Source organism: Dromiciops gliroides, chromosome 1, assembly GCF_019393635.1.
Source record: "Dromiciops gliroides isolate mDroGli1 chromosome 1, mDroGli1.pri, whole genome shotgun sequence".
NCBI lineage: Eukaryota > Metazoa > Chordata > Mammalia > Microbiotheria > Microbiotheriidae > Dromiciops > Dromiciops gliroides.
Genome location: NC_057861.1, coordinates 730,126,693 through 730,147,341, shown reverse-complemented (window position 1 = coordinate 730,147,341; position 20,649 = coordinate 730,126,693). Strand labels below are relative to the sequence as shown.

Below are 20,649 nucleotides of genomic sequence, written 5' to 3'. Positions count from 1 at the left end.
CTCCCGGCTGTAGCAGGCCTTTGAAGGTACATAGTGCGGGCAATTTCTAGATGCTTTTCCTCTTGCTTGAATCTGACCAGAGCCATCCAAATGAATCCTAATAATTTAGTAAAAAAAAATAATTTTTGCTTCCCTGGACTATAACAGTTAGCCTTAATCTGCAATGAACCTATCTAGGTTGTAATGAAGAAGCCTCAACAATACCACTGGCACTGAAGTGCTCTGGGAAAATATCTAATTTGCATATGGCTAATGTCAGCCTGATATCTGTCCTCCACATCTGGTGTTCTTTGAAGGGCAGTATGATCACTACCCAGGCAGAGTAAGGGAGAAACACATTGAGGGAAGTAAAGTACCCTTAGGATGTATCTATCAGACACCAAGTCCTTAGAATGACAAGTGAAAAACACCATTATCCAGATGCTTTGTCTATCTATGTGAAGAGTCTTGTTGTTTTTTGTTTTGTTTTGTTTTTGTGGGGCAACAGGGGTTAAGTGACTTGCCCAGGGTCACACAGCTAGTAAGTGTCAAGTGGCTGAGGCTGGATTTGAACTCAGGTCCTCCTGAATCTAGGGCTGGTGCTTTATCCACTATACCACCTAGCTGCCCCCCTGTCTATCTATCTGGAAGCTGAGATTCTTCACTTCTCATTAGATGTTCTGGGGTCACAAAAATATGAACAGGAGAAAACTAAGCAGGGAAAAAAATTAGTTGAAGATGAGAGTAGATATTGATAAAGATGCAAAAAAAAGAAAGAAAAAAGAATTGACAAAAACACTAAAAAGTAAACAGTAAACAAAAGTCAGAAGACATATGAGGAATGATTTTCTATTTTTTTAAACTGGGCCTCCCTATCTACCCCTGACTGGAGGTACAAAAACCACTCAAAGGCCCTATCCCAATATTCATTGGAATGGAAGCATTCACCTGTACCCCTTTTCTGAGATAAGTTGCTTCACCTCTCAAGCATCTGGGTGTCCTCCACTCCTAAAGGCTCACAATATTTATGACAGTTGCTCAATTGGCTTTAGCCTTTCTGCAGCTCAGAGCTCCTGAACTCAAGCAATCCATAAGCATCTTGCCCCTAAGTAGCAGAAGTTAATGGGCATCCAACAGGGTTAGTTGTTGCTACTTTGTCAAATTTAATATACACATTTAAGTTCACAGCTTTATATTCCACCCTTTTTAGTTTTGCTCTGAATATCACAATGGTCTGTGATTAAGTTCATTATAAAAATGAAAAAAATCATTTCACATGTCAATATATAATGGTGGATCACTTTTTCCAGAGGGTAAAGAAGAAAGGATAAGAGATATAAAAAGAGAATTAGAACCTCCCCAGGATCAAGTTTAATCAAAAGGAATCACAGAAAAACATTGTGGTTAGAAAGGAACTCAAAGATCTCATTTTGTATAGGTATCAGCTCTAAAACACTTTTGAGAGAGAGAAAGTGTCCACTTTCTTTGACATGATCAAAAGGAAACAACCAACTGATTTAATGATGTTTTCATTCTTTGCCTGTTTTGTGGTTCCATCAGATAGATACAATCATAGAAATGCTGAGCAGTTCCTGCCAAACTATCTTTCTCCATGTGTGTGATTTGCTCACTTATTAAGGACTGAAAAATCCACTTGGTCTCACTCATGTTTTTGCATTGAGAATTGCACATACACACTATCTTTGAACAAATGACTGATGAGGATTTCTGAAATTAAATTGGATTACATTGGGCCTGACACCATCACAAATTTTCTACAGCCTGCATTAACACATTATCATCTCTTGTTACCTTATCATTGCTCTACCTTATCAAACTTTTACTTATCATATATCCCTGTCTTTCTCAGAGACAAATGTATAAGGCATCCATAGCCAGTGGGTTTTGCTTCCAGTCTTCACCACCTCCACATAGATTCTCAAGTTTCCAGTTCTGTAATTCACTCAGCAACCCATGACATCCTAATAAAATAAGAGAAACCATGTGCCTTGTTCAATTCCACCAGATTAGGCTTCTTAAGAAATAGGTGAGCTCAGGGTTAGAGATACTGCTATCCCAATTTATGTCAATTTTTATAGATCTCAGGCTGCCTAAGAGGTTTTACATGCCTCTGTTCTTTCTCCCTTGTCTGGAGTCTCCATCAGTGCCAAGAGCCTCTCGCTGGGAGTTTGAACTTTCCTTTAATCTAATCCATTTAGAAAATGACTCACCATTTATTGAATAAAGTGGAGAAAATTGATATCTTTTCATTAGGCTGACAAAGTCTTTTTCACTGCTGGCATCTGAAATGTGTTTTCTATTTAAATTTTATTTATATCAATCTTCTCTAGTAGGAGTTAGATTAAAATGAAATACATTACAATCAGTATACAACTTTTCCATTACCACCAAGATTGTGAATACTAGTTTTGCAAACGAACTCAGTACCAACTATTTTTGTATACAATTTAATATGTAAGAGCTGGAGTTGAATGTAAGTAATATTTTAACATGTCTATAGCTATAGAAGGCGATGGTTTTACTTATTTAAAGGAGAAAAGGTGTGCTTAAAGGACATGATTTGACTGTTGTAAAATTAGTAACAATTCTAGTAGGCTATATTAATAATGATGATGATGATGATGACGACGACAATGACGATGATGACATACACTTATAGAAGACCACAGAGGTAGCAGAGGAAGTGGATAAAATATTGGGTTTAATGTCAGAAAGACCTTGTATTCATTGGCTTTTTGACTCTGAGCAAACCATTTAACATAAATGTTCCTTCAAGCAAATCCCAAGGATGTGTCTACCAGAGTATAGATGGTTTGCTATCTGCTACTGGTGGAGGCAGTTGGCATTATGGGAGTTTCCTATCCTGATGAAGTCACAGCTATTCCTGTATTATTCAAATTCTTTGATTAACATATTGCCCCTTCAAAGCATGTACAAAAAAGCAGTTTGGCAGAAGTTATATTTAGTTCAGCATCTTCCACTATGTACCATAAGAAGACTCCACTTAAATTTTTGAAGATCGCGTCTCTAAAAAATAAATTATATGACTAAGGGGAGAATTATGAACTAAAGAAGATATGGAATTGAACATAAAAGATAAAACTGATAATGTTGACTGCAAAAAAATTAAAGTTCTTGTACATTTGGAATAGATAGAATACAAAGGGAATCACTCAAGTGGCAACAGCAGACACATCTCATTCAAGTCTCAAAACGACCCTCTGAGGTAGGCAAGACAAATCATAGAATCACAGATCTAAGGATGGAGGACACTTCAGAAATAATTTAGTCCAACTTTTCATTTTACAGATGAGGGAAGTGAGGCCTAGAGAGGTAAAGTCACTTGTCCAAGATCATAAAGGTAAGAAGTGACAAAACCAGATTTGAACCCTGGTTCTAAAGTACCTTATTTCATAGATGAAGAAACTGGGGTTAGAAAAATAAGCTATTGGGCCATAGTCCTATAGCTACCAACCCTGAAATGGAAATCCAGAAATGGAGCCCATGTTTTTTGACTCTGCTAAATACTGTTTCTACTTTTCTTTATTGTCTCTCTTAAAATCTAATCTTCTTATAAACCCTTTTCTGTTTTGAAAAAAGAAAGGAGTTGACTACTCATTCTCTGCCAAAGAGCCATTTCTCAGCTGATAGGTACACACAGAGGTAGTCTTCCACTGACAATTGGATTACATTCGGCCTGACATCATCACAAATTTTCTACAGCCTACAGCTTCCTAAAAAGCTGACTATAAGGCAAGATTAACTTTCAGGAATCTGATTTTTCCAATGACATGTTGTAAAATCAGAAGCATTTCTGTTCTCCCCTCACTATCTCTCAACTGCCCAACAGTATTGTTGTCACTACTCCCAAAGCCAAGATTATTATTTCAACCAAATCAGGGCAGAAGTGGCAGCATGGAGTCATTATTCTACAATACAAACCTTAAGAAGAGAGGTGGCAGGACAATCACATAATATAACAGGTCTGAAAAAGGAATGTCCAGGTTTAAATCCCACTTGTGACACTTTTCTATGTGACCATATGTAAGACACTTCACCTTTCTCTAACTTTAAAATGGGGATAACCATGCTTGCAGTGCCAATTTCAAAGAGCTGACCCTATTGTCTTGGGAGATAACTTTTGGAAAGGCCTCTGAAAAAGACATTTGTATGCATGTGTGCCTGTATGTAGATATGTGTAGCTATGTGTATATATGTATATGGCATGTATGTATGTATATATGTATGTGTGCCTGTATAAATAATAGGGGCAGCTAGGTGGCAAGGTGGATAGAGTGTCAGGCATAGAGTCAGGAAGAGTTATTCTCCTGAATTCTAATCTGGCCTCAGAAACTTAATAGCTGTATAACCTTGGGCAAGTCACTTTACCCTGTTTGCCTCAGTTTCCTAATCTGTAAAATGAGATGGTGAAGGAAAAAGCTTCAGTATTTTTGCTCTCCCAAAATCCAAATGGGATCATGAAGAGTCAGACATGATTGAAAAATGAGAGAAAAAATAAATAGCAGTAATTACTAAAGGATACAGAGGGAATTTCACTGCTCCTTTGTAAATTTAGAAACAGCAATATCCCACACCCTGCATTCCCTTACATCCAGAGATTCCTACTTATAATTCCATTAAAAAGAATAGTTAGAATTGTTCAAATAGAGGTTCTTTGTGGACAGGGCTAATTTCACTTTTTCTTTGTATCTCTAGATCTAGCACAGTGCCTGAAACACTGTTGAAAGATTATTAATGTTTGTTGATTGATTCAAATATTTGGATCTTGGGACATTAAGACCATGGATTAGGACTTTAGGATGTCATCTAATTCAAAGCCTTCATTTCAATAATGAGGAATCAAAGAGCCCTCCCCCAAAATGGCACCAAGGTCACAATTGGTAGTGCCAAGACTAACCAAGGTTCTCTGACTCCAAAATCAAAGCTCTGAGGAAATGACTCCTTTTTTTCTAAAAGTATATGATCAGATAGCCCAGAACTGGTAAGGAAACACATGAGAAATGCAGTTTTGATTCTGTATGCTGCCAAGTCATCATTTAAATATCTTTTTTTTTAACATTTCTATGATGGAGGTGATGCTTTGTGTAGGTCCAAGCATGAGTCAATGTTTTTCCTTATGGCTCTCCTCCCATATTGACTAGGAAGAAATACAGAATCAAAGGCACACAGGGCAATCTGTGTGGGGCTCTGTATCTAAAAGAAGAATCCCTGTAGTTCCTATAAAAAAGTCATATATGTGTTCCAAGTTTGAGCCTCCTTGCTCTTTAAGAAAGTTCTGAATAGCCCACCCATCCGAGGAAAGCAAAGTTCACTTAATCCTCCAACTCAATGCTAATCAGTTAAATTGTCACCTGTGATTCCATTGAGAGTCTTAAAAGTCAGCCATGGGGCCTACAAGAAAACTAAATCTTATTCAACAACAAAGGAAACACTATAGTAAAGAGGAATTAAAGGTCAGGATTTATTTTATCCACAGAAAACCCAAGGAACTACCTCCTTTACTTCATTGCCTGGTGTTTGGGGTAAGCTTATCCAAAGTCTTATCTTTACCATTTGCTTTGACTAAAGTGTTAATACAAAGGTAATTCTTTTAGGGTTCATAAAAGAGATTATAATAAGGTATTTTGTATGAAGCCATAGCAGCTCCTCTGAGGATATGCTCCAAACAAACATTTGTATTTGAAGGCTGGCAGTCAGAAAGTGGCTGCTACTAATAGTCTCAGGGGTCTATCATATAACTCTAAGAATAACTGTGGTTTCTAGTACACTAGCTGATGATCCCTGCCAATGTGTTTCCCATTACAACTAGCCAAGAGACATCAATTAGCTTTCTAGCAAAGAGCATTTCGAACAGTTAGTACGAAATATCTCCCCAAAAGTCTGGGACACTCTCTCGAACAAGCAGACAAAGTTCCATCGCAGAGTAGGTTCCAACTACTGAAAAAAATAAGTTGCCAAAGAATCACTGCACACTTCCTAGTTATGGGAAGTCCCTTCTTGAGTCTGTAGTCATTATTCATCTCTGCTGCAATGGATCCTGCTTCTTGAAGATGCTATCTTCCTCGGGTGCCATATTCTTTGTATCCACCTGTGCCCATTTCTCTGTTTTTTGTTCTCAGTGTGCCTTTCTCTGATACTGGTTGGATGTGTTGCTTGCTGATAGCTCCATCTATCCAAAATATGTTGGGGAGTGGGGAGAGGGAAAGGAGGGTAGCACTCCCAATGGGCTAATTTCCCTTTTCTATCCCTAATACAGACACAAGGGTCCGCCTCCTCAAGGTAGTCAAATCTAGAGTCCTCTGCTACTAGAAAGGTCTACTAGTGAACTAAGAAACTGCTGAACTTTCTACCATTATTTAAAGCTCCAAGGGACAGAGTGTTTGTTTGATTACTAAATACCTTTGTTCCCTCTTGACCCAATTAATGAAGGGTTTGAACCTGATAAAAGGCTGATGAGAACGTGTGGTACAGTGCAATTCACACTGTTTTGAGGTTCAGAGTGCAGTACCTTGTTTTAGATATATTGAGTTTAATATGTCAGCTGGACATCTAATTCTAGATGTCTGAAAGGAGGTCAGAGGTGTGAGATTGGAGGTCAGCAGAGACTTTGGGGAAGAATAGGTAGATTTGAGAATCAGAAGCATAGATATGTTAATTAAATCCATGGGAGCTGATGAGATGACCAAGTAAAGGAGCGGAGAGGGAGAAAAGAAGAGGGTCTAGGACTTAACCCTTAGGAACACCTGTGATTAGAGGGTATAATCTGGAAGAGGACCCAGCAAAGGACACAGAGGAGGGGTTAGATCTGTAGGAGTGTTGTCCCCCAAAACCTAGAGAGTATCAAAGAGGAGTGATCAACAGTGTCAAGACTGCAAAAAGGTCAAGGGGAATAATGGTTGAGAAAAGGTCATAGGATCTGGCCACTCAGGTCATTAGTAACTTTGGAGAGAGCAATTTCAGTAAAATTATAAGCTCGGAAGCCAGATTATAAGGGGTTAAAAAGAGAGTGAGAAGAGAGGAAATGGAGGCACATGTTGTATATGACTAAGAAGTTCAGCTACAAAGGGCAGAAAAGAAATAGGATATTGGTTAGCAGGCACTGAAAAATCAAGTGAGGGTTTTTTCAGGGTTGAGAAAAGATGGGCATGTTTGTAAGTAATAGGGGAGGAGCCAGAAGACAGGGGGAAGATGGGATAAGAGGGAGCTCGTGGTGAACAGCCTTAATTTTTTCCATAAAATATGAGGCAAATTTCTCAGCTGAGAGTAGGGGGAGAGGGAGCTACTAGAGGTTTGAGAAAGGATTAAAATGGTTTAGAAAAGCTGCTATGGAGAGTAAGACAGTAAGTTGATGAGTGAGGTGTACTAGGATTGCTGAGCATCAGTGAGGTTCTAGGTAGTGGAACAATTATGTGATTTTTCCATCTTCATTCAGCAGCACACATGTAGGAGCAAAAGCAGCAAATGGTGAGAATGATCTAAGGCTGAGGCTTAGTTGGGCATAATATGGTAAGGGGTGAAGGAGTCAAGAGAGTAAGGCAAAGTAGAGTTCAATTCTTTCACCAATGTGAGGAAAGAAGGGGGCAGCTGGGTGGTGCAGTGAATAATGTACCGGCCCTTGATTCAGGAGGACCTGAGTTCCAATCTGGTCTCAGACACTTGACACTTACTAGCTGTGTGACCCTGGGCAAGCCACTTAACCCTCATTTCCACCCCCCCAAAAAAGGAAAGAAGCTAACGTTGAGGAAATGTCCTGGGAGAGAACTGAGGGGGTCAAAAGAGTGAAAGTCACAGTGCAAAGAGTAGAGTTTTGGAAGGGAAGGCAGAGAGAGATGAAAAACCAATAGATTATAATCAGATAGGTGGATTTCAAAATTCTGGAACTTAAGGGTGGTATATTTGTGCAAAATGGCAATGACCAAGTATATGAGTAGTTTTGTTTGTGGCTGAGGTGGGGGGGTAGTTCATGCAAGGGGAGTAATTTGAGGATATGAATGGTAGAGTATTTGAGGGATGATCAGTATACATATTAAAGTCCCCTTTTATGAGGACAGGAGTTGTGGAGGAGAAAAATTGGGAGTCAGGCCTCAGATGGATGGATGGGTGGGTGGATGGATGGATGGATGGATGGATGGATGGATGGATGGATGGATGGATGGACAGATAGATAGATAAATGGATGGATGGACAGACAGATAGATTCAGATCATAGATCTAGAGTCATAAGGGATTTTGAGATCATCAAGTGCAGCACTTCTTAGCCTGTACACCTTGAGTTTATGTGTATGTATGTGTGTATACATGTATGTATATATTGTTTTAAGTGTAAGTATGTATGTACACACATACTTATATACATAGATAACAGTATTTCAATAAAATCGGCTTCTATTGTAACTTACATATTTTATTTTAAACATTTAAATATTCTGAGAATGAGTCTATTGATTTCAGCTTACTGCCATAGGGCTCCATGACACAAAGATGGGTAAGAATACCTCATCTTGTCAACTTTACAAAGAAGTTAAGTGACTTCCCCAAGGTCACAGAGGTAATAGGAAGCACACCAAGAATTTGAATGCAGGACCTCTGATTCCAAATCCAGCATTCTTTCTACAGTACCAGTTATACAAAAAGTTGGTTGGAGAGAGAAAGCACCAGATCCTGTGGGAATCTGGAGAGGCCTCCTTTTAGAGGAATGTGACACTTCTGCTAGAACTTGAATGGAAATAAGTATTTCTAAAAACAGACAAAGAGGAGGGAGGGTATTCCTTTCATGAGAGACAGCTTGTGAAAAGGCATGAAGGTAGGATATTGAATGGCATCTACAAGGCATGGGAAGTAGGTCAACTTGGTTAGAACTTATGGTGAATTAGGACTTAACAAGAGGCTGACACAATTTGTCAATTACATATATAACTTAACAATGACAATACAACTGACTTATATTGGAAATGTGGCTTCATTTATTCCCCCAAACAGAATCAAAGAATTATTCTGATGGAAAGAAATTATCTAAGAAAAAGATGATGATATATGAGGAAGGCACAATTGTGAAATGAGAAAGGCATGAATTTGGAGTCAGACAACCTAGATTTGAACCCTGGCTCTGTCAATCACAATGTGTACAGCCTCAGGCAAATCACAACTCTTCTAGGCCTCAGTTTCCTCCTCAGTAAAATGAGAGGGTTGGGCAAGATGGCTTCTGGGGTCCTTTCTAGTTCTGTGATCAAAGAAATGGACTCAATTCACATGTGTTCTAGACAAGAGTCACATCATTGCATTACATTTACCAGACCCACTTCTGATATTCTCTTGGGGGAGGTCATGAACAGGTCTGAAATGTTTTTATTATTAGATTTTCTTCCCCTGTGAATCAGTGAATCTTCAAATCCTTGCATTAAAAGTGGCTCACAGATTTCAGAAAACTTCCTATCCTTTAGCCTACATTTCCATTTAGTATCTAGTTGTGTTGAAAAGAGACAGAAGCTACTTTGTTAGCCTGCAACAAAGAGAACTGAATCTGAGAGGTCAGGGAGCAGTAACAAGAAAAGAGAACAGGCTCTGTACCTGTCAGAAGAAGGCAAAGTCACTTTTTAAAAAAACTGACCTCACTGATGGGAGTAGTTCATTTTCCATGTGTCTCAGTGAAAAGCTAGTGATAGAGCTCTCCATTTAGAAGGATGCAGACAAAGGTAATTCTTTTCCCACCCACCCCCATCTCCCCTTTCAACCTAAACCAGAGAGCTTTATTGATAGTGATTTCATTAAGTGCAACTGGCATGTTTATGAATAAATGATAATGAAAAGGGACCCCCTCCCCAAGAGTATAAGCTATTTAAATTCTGCTAAAAACCCAGTTTGGATCTTCATTTGTACAGAAATTTTTAAATTTCCATTTTTTTCTCCTTCCTAATGACATGTGTGAATAGATGGATGGATGGACAGACCGATGAATGGACAGATAGAAAAATGAATAAATGAACATTTATTAAGCATTTATTATGTGCAAAACACTGTGCTAAGCCTTGAGAATACAAACATAAAAGTTATTTTATGCATGGTATGATATTTAAAATCTATATTGTGTGATCGCCTTAAATGAGAAGCTTTAGCACCAGTCTTTGGGCATTAAACATTTATTAAAGCATACAGGTATTAACATGGAGTTCAGAAAGTTAAGAAAAGGCCTATCTCAAATAGAGTTCCACCCTGGTTGGGTTCTTCCTCAAGTCCTCTGCCACAAGCCTGCTTTAATCAGGAACTCTCCAGCAAGCTGATTGTGGAAGCTTTTTATAGGTCTGGAACAGAGGCAGTCCTTACACACTGCTTCAAGCTGATTGGTTGGCATCATCTAAATCCATTGGTTCTGAAGGTGTTCTCAAGTTGAGTTCACAGTCTAGCTTCTGAGAACAATACCTTCTTAAGGGATAGCCAGGTGTGATTACAATCCAGTTAACTTGAAGTAGGCTAATCAGCAGTCAATCACTCTCACTTGATTCAATCAGTCTAGATTAATCTCCAGGTGGGTCTTTGAGTATCTGCAAAATCCCATTATTTCATCACATTGGTGATCATCTATCTAAATGGTCAATTGTTTCTCTTTTTTAGCTGTGGTAGGAATTTTCCCAATTTTTCAGACCCATGTGTGGTCCTCTACTCTATTTTTTTTTTTAGTGAGGCAATTGGGGTTAAGTGACTTGCCCAGGGTCACACAGCTAGTAAGTGTTAAGTGTCTGAGGCCAGATTTGAACTCAGGTACTCCTGACTCCAGGGCTGGTGCTCTATCCACTGCGCCACCTAGCTGCCCCTACTCTAATTTTTAAAGGCATTTAAACCTTTTTTAAAAAAGAATTTCTGGTTAGTTTTCTGCCATTTCTTTTTCAACATTGTTAAAGAAGTCTAGTATTCACCAGATCAGAGATTTAGAGTTGGAATAATAGTCTTAGAGACCATTGAGTTCCATCCCAATTTTCGTAGAGTTTTCAGAGAGGTCAAATAACTTGCTCAGGGTAAGACAACTATTAAGTGGCAAAACCAGAATTTAGACTCCATCCCTTCAACTCCAAATTCAGAGCTTTCTCTCTTAAATCACCACATGGAGTCAATAATTCAACACATATTTATCACCTGCTGTGTGTGAGATACACTTAGGTGTTTTGGGGTCTACAAAAGAAAATAAGACACATCCCCTCAAGTCCCTCCCATTAGTAAACACCTTTATTAAATGTTTTCTATATCTCTCTATGGAGGGAGGGGGATTTTGATATCATATTCTTCCTTGTGATTAATTGTTCAATTGCCATATAGGAAATACAATTAAAGAGCTTTGATGAGGGGCATCTGGGTGGCACAGTGGATAGAGCACCGGCCCTGGAGTCAGGAGTACCTGAGTTCAAATCCAGCCTTAGACACTTGACACTTACTAGCTGTGTGACCCTGGGCAAGTCACTTAACCCCAATTGCCTCACTAAAAAAAAAAAAAAGAAAAAAAAAGAGCTTTGATGAGGGGAAGCATGGGGTCACAGAAGGGCTTTTAGAGGACATCTAATCTACTCCTTTTAGAGATGAGGGAAGTGAAGCTCAGAAATGAAGTATTCGTCCAAGGTTACATAGTGGGAGAGCTGAGATGTAAACCCCAGTCTTCTGACTCAAAATCCAGCATCATTTCCACTGTATTATGTGACCTTGGACATGAGTCAAATTACAAAAGAGAGAAATTCTCCTCCTAAAGGTTTTATGGAGGAGGTGGAATTTTGTCCAGTCCTTAAAGAATGGATCAGTAATATTTTGACAGGCAGAAGGAATGGGTGGGGGGTGCTCTGAGCAGGGGTATTAGCATCTGAAGAGAGAACCATGAGAAATACATAAGAATATGTTGTGAAACACTCTTTTAAGTACCTTCTCTGAGTCTGCTTCCTCTTTTATCAAATGGAAATTCAAACTAAGTCCTCACCAAAGCCCCTTCTAGCTTTAAATCTATGATCTATTAAGGTATAGAGGGGTTGCAATGATCATTGGTAGAGGGAATCCTCTGACAAAATCACAGAGAAGTTCTATGTATTTGTACATATTTAGAAGGCACACTAATAGGCCATGGTCTATAGTAATGATTTTTCTGGGATTGTAGTTCTGGCCTACTTTAAAAACCACAAATAAGAAGTGATTACAAAAGAAATGCTGACATTCCTAGGACTTTGAGTTTCTGGGTTTGGGAGATGGAAAAAAAATACACACCCGCTTTGATTGAAACTGCAGAAATGACCTGTCTGAGGCCATTATATTTTGTGTTTGTGGATCTGGCACTTTTTTGACACAGCTTTTTAAAGTTTATCATTCAAAGAATACACTGAACATAAATACAACAGATTCACTTTTTGTGGAATTATTGCACTGGGAATCATGTCTGGAGAAGATGGGCTGATCTACTGGTAACAGAAAGCAACTATCCTTTCCTATAGCTGGAAAAAACTAATAAAAGGCATGTCAATCATCCAATCAAGAAGCATTTATTATATTCAGTGATTACTCCATGCCAGGCATTGAGGTAAGTACTAGGATGATAAAGAAAAACAATTGCTTCTGTCTTTAAGGAGCTTACGTCCTGATGAGTGAAACAACTATACACATAAAAAGTATATTGGGAAAAAATCCTCAAACTTTATAAAGTAAAGCACATGTTGTCCCACAATGTTTCCCATAACAATGACTTGCTGGATGTGTCACTGGTTGATGAAGTCTGACAACATAATTACATTTGCATTGTGGGGCTTGCAAATGAAAAAGCCCATTTCTTAATAGAGTTTGCTCCTCCAGTCACTAAAGGTGAAGAGGACCTGATGTCTCTTCAAAATCTATTTGGGGAAGGAATAAAGATATGCTCCTGAAGAGTTGTAATCATGATTCATTCTCATTTATTCTCTCATTCTCTCTTTCCCTCTCTCCCTCTCTCCCTCCCTCCCTCCCTCCTTCCCTCCCTCTTTTTCTCTCGCTCTTTCTCTCTCTTTAGCTTCCATAGTGATTGGAAAATGGTGGTGTGAGATGGAGCCATGTCTTGAAGGAGAAGAATGTAAAACTCTTCCTGATAATTCCGGATGGATGTGCGCGACTGGCAATAAGATCAAGACCACTAGAGTAAGTGGGTATATTGTGGTTCAGGTGCCAAAGCGCACCCACCAGAACGTGCACAGATGGTCCACTACTTGTATATATGTCCTGTAGATGTGTTCCAAGAAAGGCCCAAACAGGAATGAGGGGTAATGATGAGTCAGAAGTTTGATACTCCAGAGATCCTGTGCCATAAATCTATCAGATTGTCCTCAAACTTGACACATTGAACAAGACTTGCTAAATGTGTGAATGAATGAAATAATCATTTAAACAATTGAATCAATAGATCTTTATACTTTGCTCAAGTGAAGTCCATAATACAACAGGGGATTAGTCTAAATTGTTCAGATGAGGACTTAAAGATTCCACTACAGATTCTTGTTATTCTTCCATCCATCCATCCATCCATCCATCCATCCATCCATCCATCCATCCATCCATCCATCCATTCATTCATTTATACATGCATTCACTGAGGACCTAGGTTCAACTTCTCTGTGACTCCAGAAATATATCTGACCTTCAATTTTCTCATTAGTAAAGGTGGGTTAATAATAATGCCTACTTCCCAAGGTTGCTGTTATGATCAAATGAAATAATACGTATAATTCTTTGCAAATTTTAAAGCACTATATAAATGCTACCTATTACTGATTCAACAAGCATTATAAAGTACTTACAGAGCTCTAGGCATTGTGCAAGGAACTTGAGGTGCAAAGACAAAAATTAAAATGGTCCTGACCTTCAAGAAAACATTGCCCCACTTTCCTGAAATTTGTTAAAGCTATATATTTTTTTTTATTTTTTAAACTTAAAATCCTTTTTTGAAAAAGTAAGAACTTTCTTCATTCTTCACATTTCAGATTTTTTCATGTACTGAATTCTCTTAAAGCAGGTCCTACCTATAAAAGTAGCAGTTGGTTTTCACCCTTGACACTACCAACATTACCATGGTTAGAAAGAAATTATTTCATTTCTTGTCTTTTTGTCCCTAGTGCTAAGCACAGTATGTGGTATATAAGCAATTAAGAAATGTTTGTTGATTTATTTGTTAATTGATTAATTGACTGAAAAGGATTGCTTTATTGGTCTTCACATACCCAGTGCCTACATCAGTACTTGGTGCATAGTATGTGTTTAATAAATGTATGTTAAAATTAATTCAATTGAATGGAATTGGAGTTTACATCAATATGTCAAGGATCTGGGAATCCATGGGTACAGAAATTTCTTCCACCAACTCAGAACTAAATCCAACTCTAACTTAATGAATGTCTATTTATGGAGTTGTCTAAAGCTCTCAAGTTAAATGACCCAGCCATGACTGCACCAACAATATCAGGGGCAGAATACCAACTAGGTCTCTCTGACTCCAAGTCCAAAATTCTATCCACCAAATAGTAGCTCAAAATTATCTGTTCTCATTTTTTTTAACTTTTTGTGAAGCTTAATTAGATGATTATGCTCTATTCAGTCAGCTCTACTATTACGAAGAAAAATTAAATCAACTCTAAAAAGAAAAAAATGAAGCCTTAATCAACAATAGTGATTTAGGGATAGAAGGGAAAAAAACAGGGGAAGGCTTCTGGACAGTTGTCCAGTTTGGAAGCCTCTCTTCCACATCTTCACTTCACTTTATGCCATGTCCACAAATGACTTCAGAGCCAACACAGCCTCATTAACATTCATCCATAGGCTCCTGCAGCTTAGTATGGATTATTTTATTTCATTTAAATGAGATACCTACTGACCAGAGTGCTCAGAAATGAGAACCATTCCTGTTGCCAGCCCACAGGAACCATTTTAATTAGCTGCAGCAGAATGGATGCTAGGGCTTCCTTTGGTTACATTTGACTTAGAAACAATTTTCCTAAAAATCCAGATACCTCTATAAACTGATTTTGTTTAAACTCCCATAATTTTTGACTTCTTTGCCACCACTTTATGCCAGAAGGTTTGGAAATATTGATTTGTTTTGTAGTCACTTTGTTGCTCTTTTTTATTAATAGGAATCTATCGTCTTTTCTTAAAAAATAAATAGATCAAGGAGTAAAAAGAACATTTAGTCCAGACATCAGAAGGCCCAGGATTCTAGTTTTCACTCTACTCTGTGAACATAACCTCACTGGGCCTCAACTTTTCTCATCTGTGAAAAAAGAAGGTTCAACTAGAAGACTACCAAGATCACTACTAGCTTTAATGTTTTGGGATTCTATGAAGCTTTTGAAGCCATTCAGGAGGGTGGTAATGAGGACCTATACCTGGGAGGTGGCAATGGGAACTGAGAAGAATGGATCAGTAGTATGGATTTCCCTACTTCCTCTCTCTCCTTCCTTCTAGCCATGGTTCACAGCTCTGCCATACTTATCTGCCATATACAATGACCTGGTTATGCTATACCTCTGCAGAAAACTCCATGATTCCTCACTGAATATTGTATTAATTTCAAGCTCCTTAACATTCAAGGCCCCCCATAATCTGGCACCCTCTCATACTATTCCTTTCCATGTAATTTACATTACAGTCAAGTTTTACTAATTACCATTCCCTGTCTGATGACCATTCCACCTCTAAAGTTCTGTAACTCTCTGAGGGTCATTTTCTTTAGCTATGGAACATAGGTGGAATACCACAAATATGGCAGCCAATTCCATTATAACATATTAATATTTAATCCAGCTCAGTGTTCTTCACTGTCTAGAGTTTCTTTAATTTTATTTTCATTAATAAGAAACTAGCTGACTAAAATATTGAATATAAATGATTTGCAATGGGACATTGGGGTATACTTTAATTTACTATGTATTCCTTTTTTCCTCATTTACTTTATCAAAAACATCAATATGGTGGCTAGGGACTTCAAAATCAACTTAATGTCTCTCTTCTTCTTTCTCTCTCCCTTTTACATGGAGCATACATTTATTAATTGCTTAACTCTGTGTCAGTCATGGTGCTAAATGCTGGGCTATGCCAAACACTCTAACTACTTGTGATACAAATATAAAAGTGAAACAATATTAATACCAATACTAACTACTAGTAGTAACAATACTAATACTAAACAATGCTAATATATAATATATAATAACAATACTAATACCAATACTAACTACTAATAACAATACTAATATTAAACAATACTAATATATTAGGTGAGAATAATAATAGTTAACATTTATATAGTACCTTAAGGTTTACTGTAAGGCACTTCACACATATTTTCAAATTTAATTCTGATAACCACCCTGTGAGTTAGTTGCTAGCATTATACCCACATTTTCAGCAGTTGTTGCTGAATGAGTTAAACCATCAAAACACAACCTAAGTAATTCCTACTCTCTGGGGTTGGATGAGGAGGAGGAGGGGATGGTGGTGGGTAAAATATGTCCCCAAGTTCTCACTCAGTCCTGGAAATACAATGGTTGTCTGATCTTCTGATTGGCCTCAAATTTACACCAAGGCTAGTAGAATGACAAAGTCAACATGTCATCATTAAGAACAGGTCACTCCAGCCTTAACCCCATTTCCTTTTGTGACAGAATTACTAAACTAGAAGAGTTAGGAAGTGTGGTAGATATGTGTTTTTTCTAGACTTTAGCAAAGCTTTTAATAAGGTTTCTAATGCTATTCTTGTGGGGAAAATGGAGAGCTACTTGAACACCCTTCAAATACTTAACTTTCATGCCCATCCCTCCTATAGGGTCATTGCTTCTCAACTAATCCTTTGACAGCAGAGTTAAGAGGCAATTCACTCTTCCAGCTTGTTATCATTTTTCCTAAAAGGTAGCACCTAAAACTGAATACAACATTCCACATATGCCCAAAGCAGAGCACAAAGAGACCACCATGGCAGGGAGGTTCCCAACCCAGGGTATACATATCCCCAGGCAGTACAATAAATTTATCAAAGATATGGGGAACATTTGGAAAATAACAATATTTCTCTATTGGAATTAATTAATCTCTTTATATTTCTTGCATGTATGAGTCATAATCCCTTTGATCTATTTCCTTTCATATTGAACAAGGATTGCAGGAAGGTTTCCTAAAAGCCAAAGATGTGAGGAACACTTTACACATGAATTGCTGTTAGATCACGCTTTCCCCATTGTGAAGTTCATTTTTTTCAACCTAACTTTAGAATGTTACATCTATTACTGTTATATTTCTCCATATTTGATTTGTTCCAATGGTCTAGCCTGTCAAGGTCTTCTTTAATCATGACTGAAAAACTCAATGACAGCTTCTTGGATCACTCCTGCAAAACAGCAAAAACTTTCCTTTTTGGTCCTTGAACCCACATAAGAATACTAGCTAAGATTTATATATCACTTTAAGGGTTACAAAAGTCTTTGATATATTTTCTCATTTGACTCTCACAGCAGTTCTGTTAAAATTCCCAAGGGGTACAACTTACTACAAAGTTTCTCTTTCTTATACAGTGATAGATTAATATTTCCTCTTTTTTATCAATTTCAGATTCATCCAAGGACCTAATGGACCCAGTCTTCAGATGTAGTGGAGGGAAGCCACCACTACATAGAAAACGACATGTTTTAAGAATTCAAACCATCTTAAGCATTTTCAAGCCAAATGGATTTCTTATTTGCACTCTGACTGGTTACCAGCTAATCACAGTGCTGTCACTGTGTGTAGTGAAATGTCCCATGGTGAAAACACCCAGGGTTTTGGCAGCGTGGCAGAAGAAAACATGGAAGTTTTGGGGTTTTTTGTGATTATTAAGTATGAACAACTGTCTTATAATTTGGAGCTACAGTTTACTTTCTACCATTTAAAATATATATATAATATTTTGAAATATAACATATTCTCTTCAAGAAACAAACAGTACCACATGCCAATGCAGCTTACATACCACAGTTTTTTGTTTGTTTGGGCTTTTCTAGTTGGTTTGCTCTTTTTCTTAATGGGATGGAAGACCATTGGAGAGACAAAGCAATCACAGCAAAATGGTCAACAGAAGGTGGTCTCCCAGAATTCAAGGAAGCGCCAAGATATTTCATCAAGAGCTTCCTTATGTTTCTACTCAATCACTCAAGGAAATCCACGGTTGTCTTTTCTTGTGTTCTGAAGGCTTTCTCCCTTGTGCAATACTAGCATGCTGGCTTTGCTCTCATAACCATACTTTGTATTCAATTGATATATGATGACAGTTCTTAACCTCTTCGAGGAAAATATTTTTAGAATTATTAGCGACTCCACTAAGGAGACAATGAAGAATCTCAAGGAAGTGGCTATATGATGCTCTTAGGACTCAGGCAGAGTTGGGGTGGATCATGGTTTCCCTTCTTCATGATGCCGTGTAAATACAATGTCTAAAGACTTTGTAGAGCTGTCCTCATCTGCAGTAAAAATTCCTCTGACTAACTCCAGAGTTGGCCATCGTTTACTCTATGCTGTGGTCAAGTTCCACATCATATAGTGGCATTCTGCTTTTTTATAATATTTGGGACTATTTTCTTTGGAGGGTTTGGGGCATGGGGCATAATTCCAGGCTAGAAAAAGTTAGGGAATGAAACCATCTTCATTACTCATGGCATGAACAAAGGTTACACAAATCTCTGAAAGTGGAAAGTATCTTTTGTCAAATCCAAATTAAGCTTCTTTATAAAATGTGCTATTGGTTTTGACTTTAGCCTCCCTGGACCACCCTAATCTGCTTTAACCTAGGCCATGGAAACCACTCGGTTTAAGGTCTAGAAATCATTAAAAATCTGCCAGAAGTTTTTTTTTTTCCTTCTTCCTGGCAACTATTTCCCTCACATTTTGAGAATCAAAAGTCCCTATAATTACATCATTCTTTCAATTACACTATGTAGTATCAGATTTCATTTTCTGTAGATTTTGGACAGTGGTGCCTGATTGCGTGGTATATAGCATGAAATAGAGGACAGAGGGTCAGCCCTAGAGACAAGAAGACCTGAGTTCAAGTCCCACTTCTTGGCGTGCTGACAAGTGTTTAATATGCAGCTCTCTGAAAAGGCATGACACACTTCTGAGTTTATGCATTCTTAAATTCAATATGCATTCTTTTTCCATTACCTTCTCAAGTCTAGACAATCAACAAAACAATAAATCAGGCCATTTTATACAGAGTGGGCCAAAAATCATGAAGGGAGGTTAATATTTAATAATTCCTTTATTTTTTAATTTATAATATAATAGCATCATATATAGTATATTTAGGAAATTAATTTACATAATGTATAAAAATCTCTCATGAATGGGGAAAAATAAAGTAAAAATAATTTTCAAAAAGTTATTAAAACATCGTGACTTTTGGCCCACCTTGTAGCTTGCCCATTTCCAAAATGTAAATGCCCACACTGAAAAATGAATAATAGGCTTCCCTAAGCCCTTTCAAACTGACTCAACTCAAGCTTGACCTTAACTCTAACACATACTGGTTGGGTGATTCTAGCTAAATTATTGAACCTCTCAGTGTCCCTAATCACTCTCTAAGTTATTAAAAAAAAAAAAAAGCTGCTCATTTGTGACATTGTGACTGTGACTTGCCAACTAAATCACAGATCTGTTAGAAAAAGTCTAAAATAACAAAAATGAAAGTATATAGATCCCTTCTGTCCCCTTTTTAAAAGATTGCTAATCCTCCCCTCCTTTTAAAGAAATATCCTATCTGCTTTCATAAAATGAAATAGCAGTTTAGCTTTTAATGTTCTTGAATGCATTTTGCTATAAAATTGTCTCATTTAAAAAAGATGTCTTTTATATTTCTTGGTTTAATTTTATATGTTGATTCTTGCCCCCCCCAGCCTTTTCTCTAGATCTCATTACATCAGTGCCTCATATTATACCAATAGCATAACAAATACATGAACAATTTTGTCATACATGACCTCCAGTGAAGATGAATGTGCGTCATCTCTGCAACTTTGTCTTGAGCATTAATTGGTCAGGTATACTAACTGACCATTTATGGGTTCCTTGGGCTTATTAAATGAACAGAAAAGCAAAAGGGGTTGTGTAGAAAGTCAGTCCTAGACTGGTATTCAGGAAGAACTGGCTCTGAATTGAGTCTCAAACACTAGTGAATTGTGTTACCTTGGGGATGATTATTATGACTGCAATCACTATGCCTTTTGACACATCCATTCATTTACACAATTCAAATTAACTAATCACCAACTTTGTGTCAAGCATGATACTAAATTCCTGACAGAAAGAAAAGCAAACATAAAACAGTCTGGGCCCTCAAGAAGCTCACACTTTATTGAAGAAAGCAACATATCCAGTGCCCCATGAAGCTCAATGTTTACCCTATACAACAAGTATACTTATCCCTCCCCAACTGACAACCCAAGTGAAACTAGGCCAGAGCCACACAAAAGTGTTAATAAAGTCTCCATTTGTCAATTTACTCATGGGCATAACATGGAATCAAGTTCACTAGGGAGGCCATATTGCAATCTGTGCTAAAAAACTGCCCCCTTCTAAAGCAGGAGAAGCACCAGACAAATATTTGTAACTATAGTAATACTC

General features: G+C 37.7%; 1 protein-coding gene across 2 annotated transcripts in view; it reads left to right on the top strand.

Moving 5' to 3' along the window:
• The window catches only part of TAFA1 (TAFA chemokine like family member 1), a 544,485-nt gene extending 525,964 nt beyond the window's left edge, over nt 1-18,521 (top strand). For both annotated transcript variants that reach the window (XM_043979050.1, XM_043979051.1), the window contains exons 4-5: nt 13,028-13,152; nt 17,608-18,521. In XM_043979050.1, coding sequence (XP_043834985.1) covers nt 13,028-13,152; nt 17,608-17,625 — 143 coding nt within the window. In that variant the 3' untranslated portion in view covers nt 17,626-18,521. The remainder of the gene's footprint in view (nt 1-13,027; nt 13,153-17,607) is intronic.
• The last annotated feature ends 2,128 nt before the right edge of the window (nt 18,522-20,649 follow it).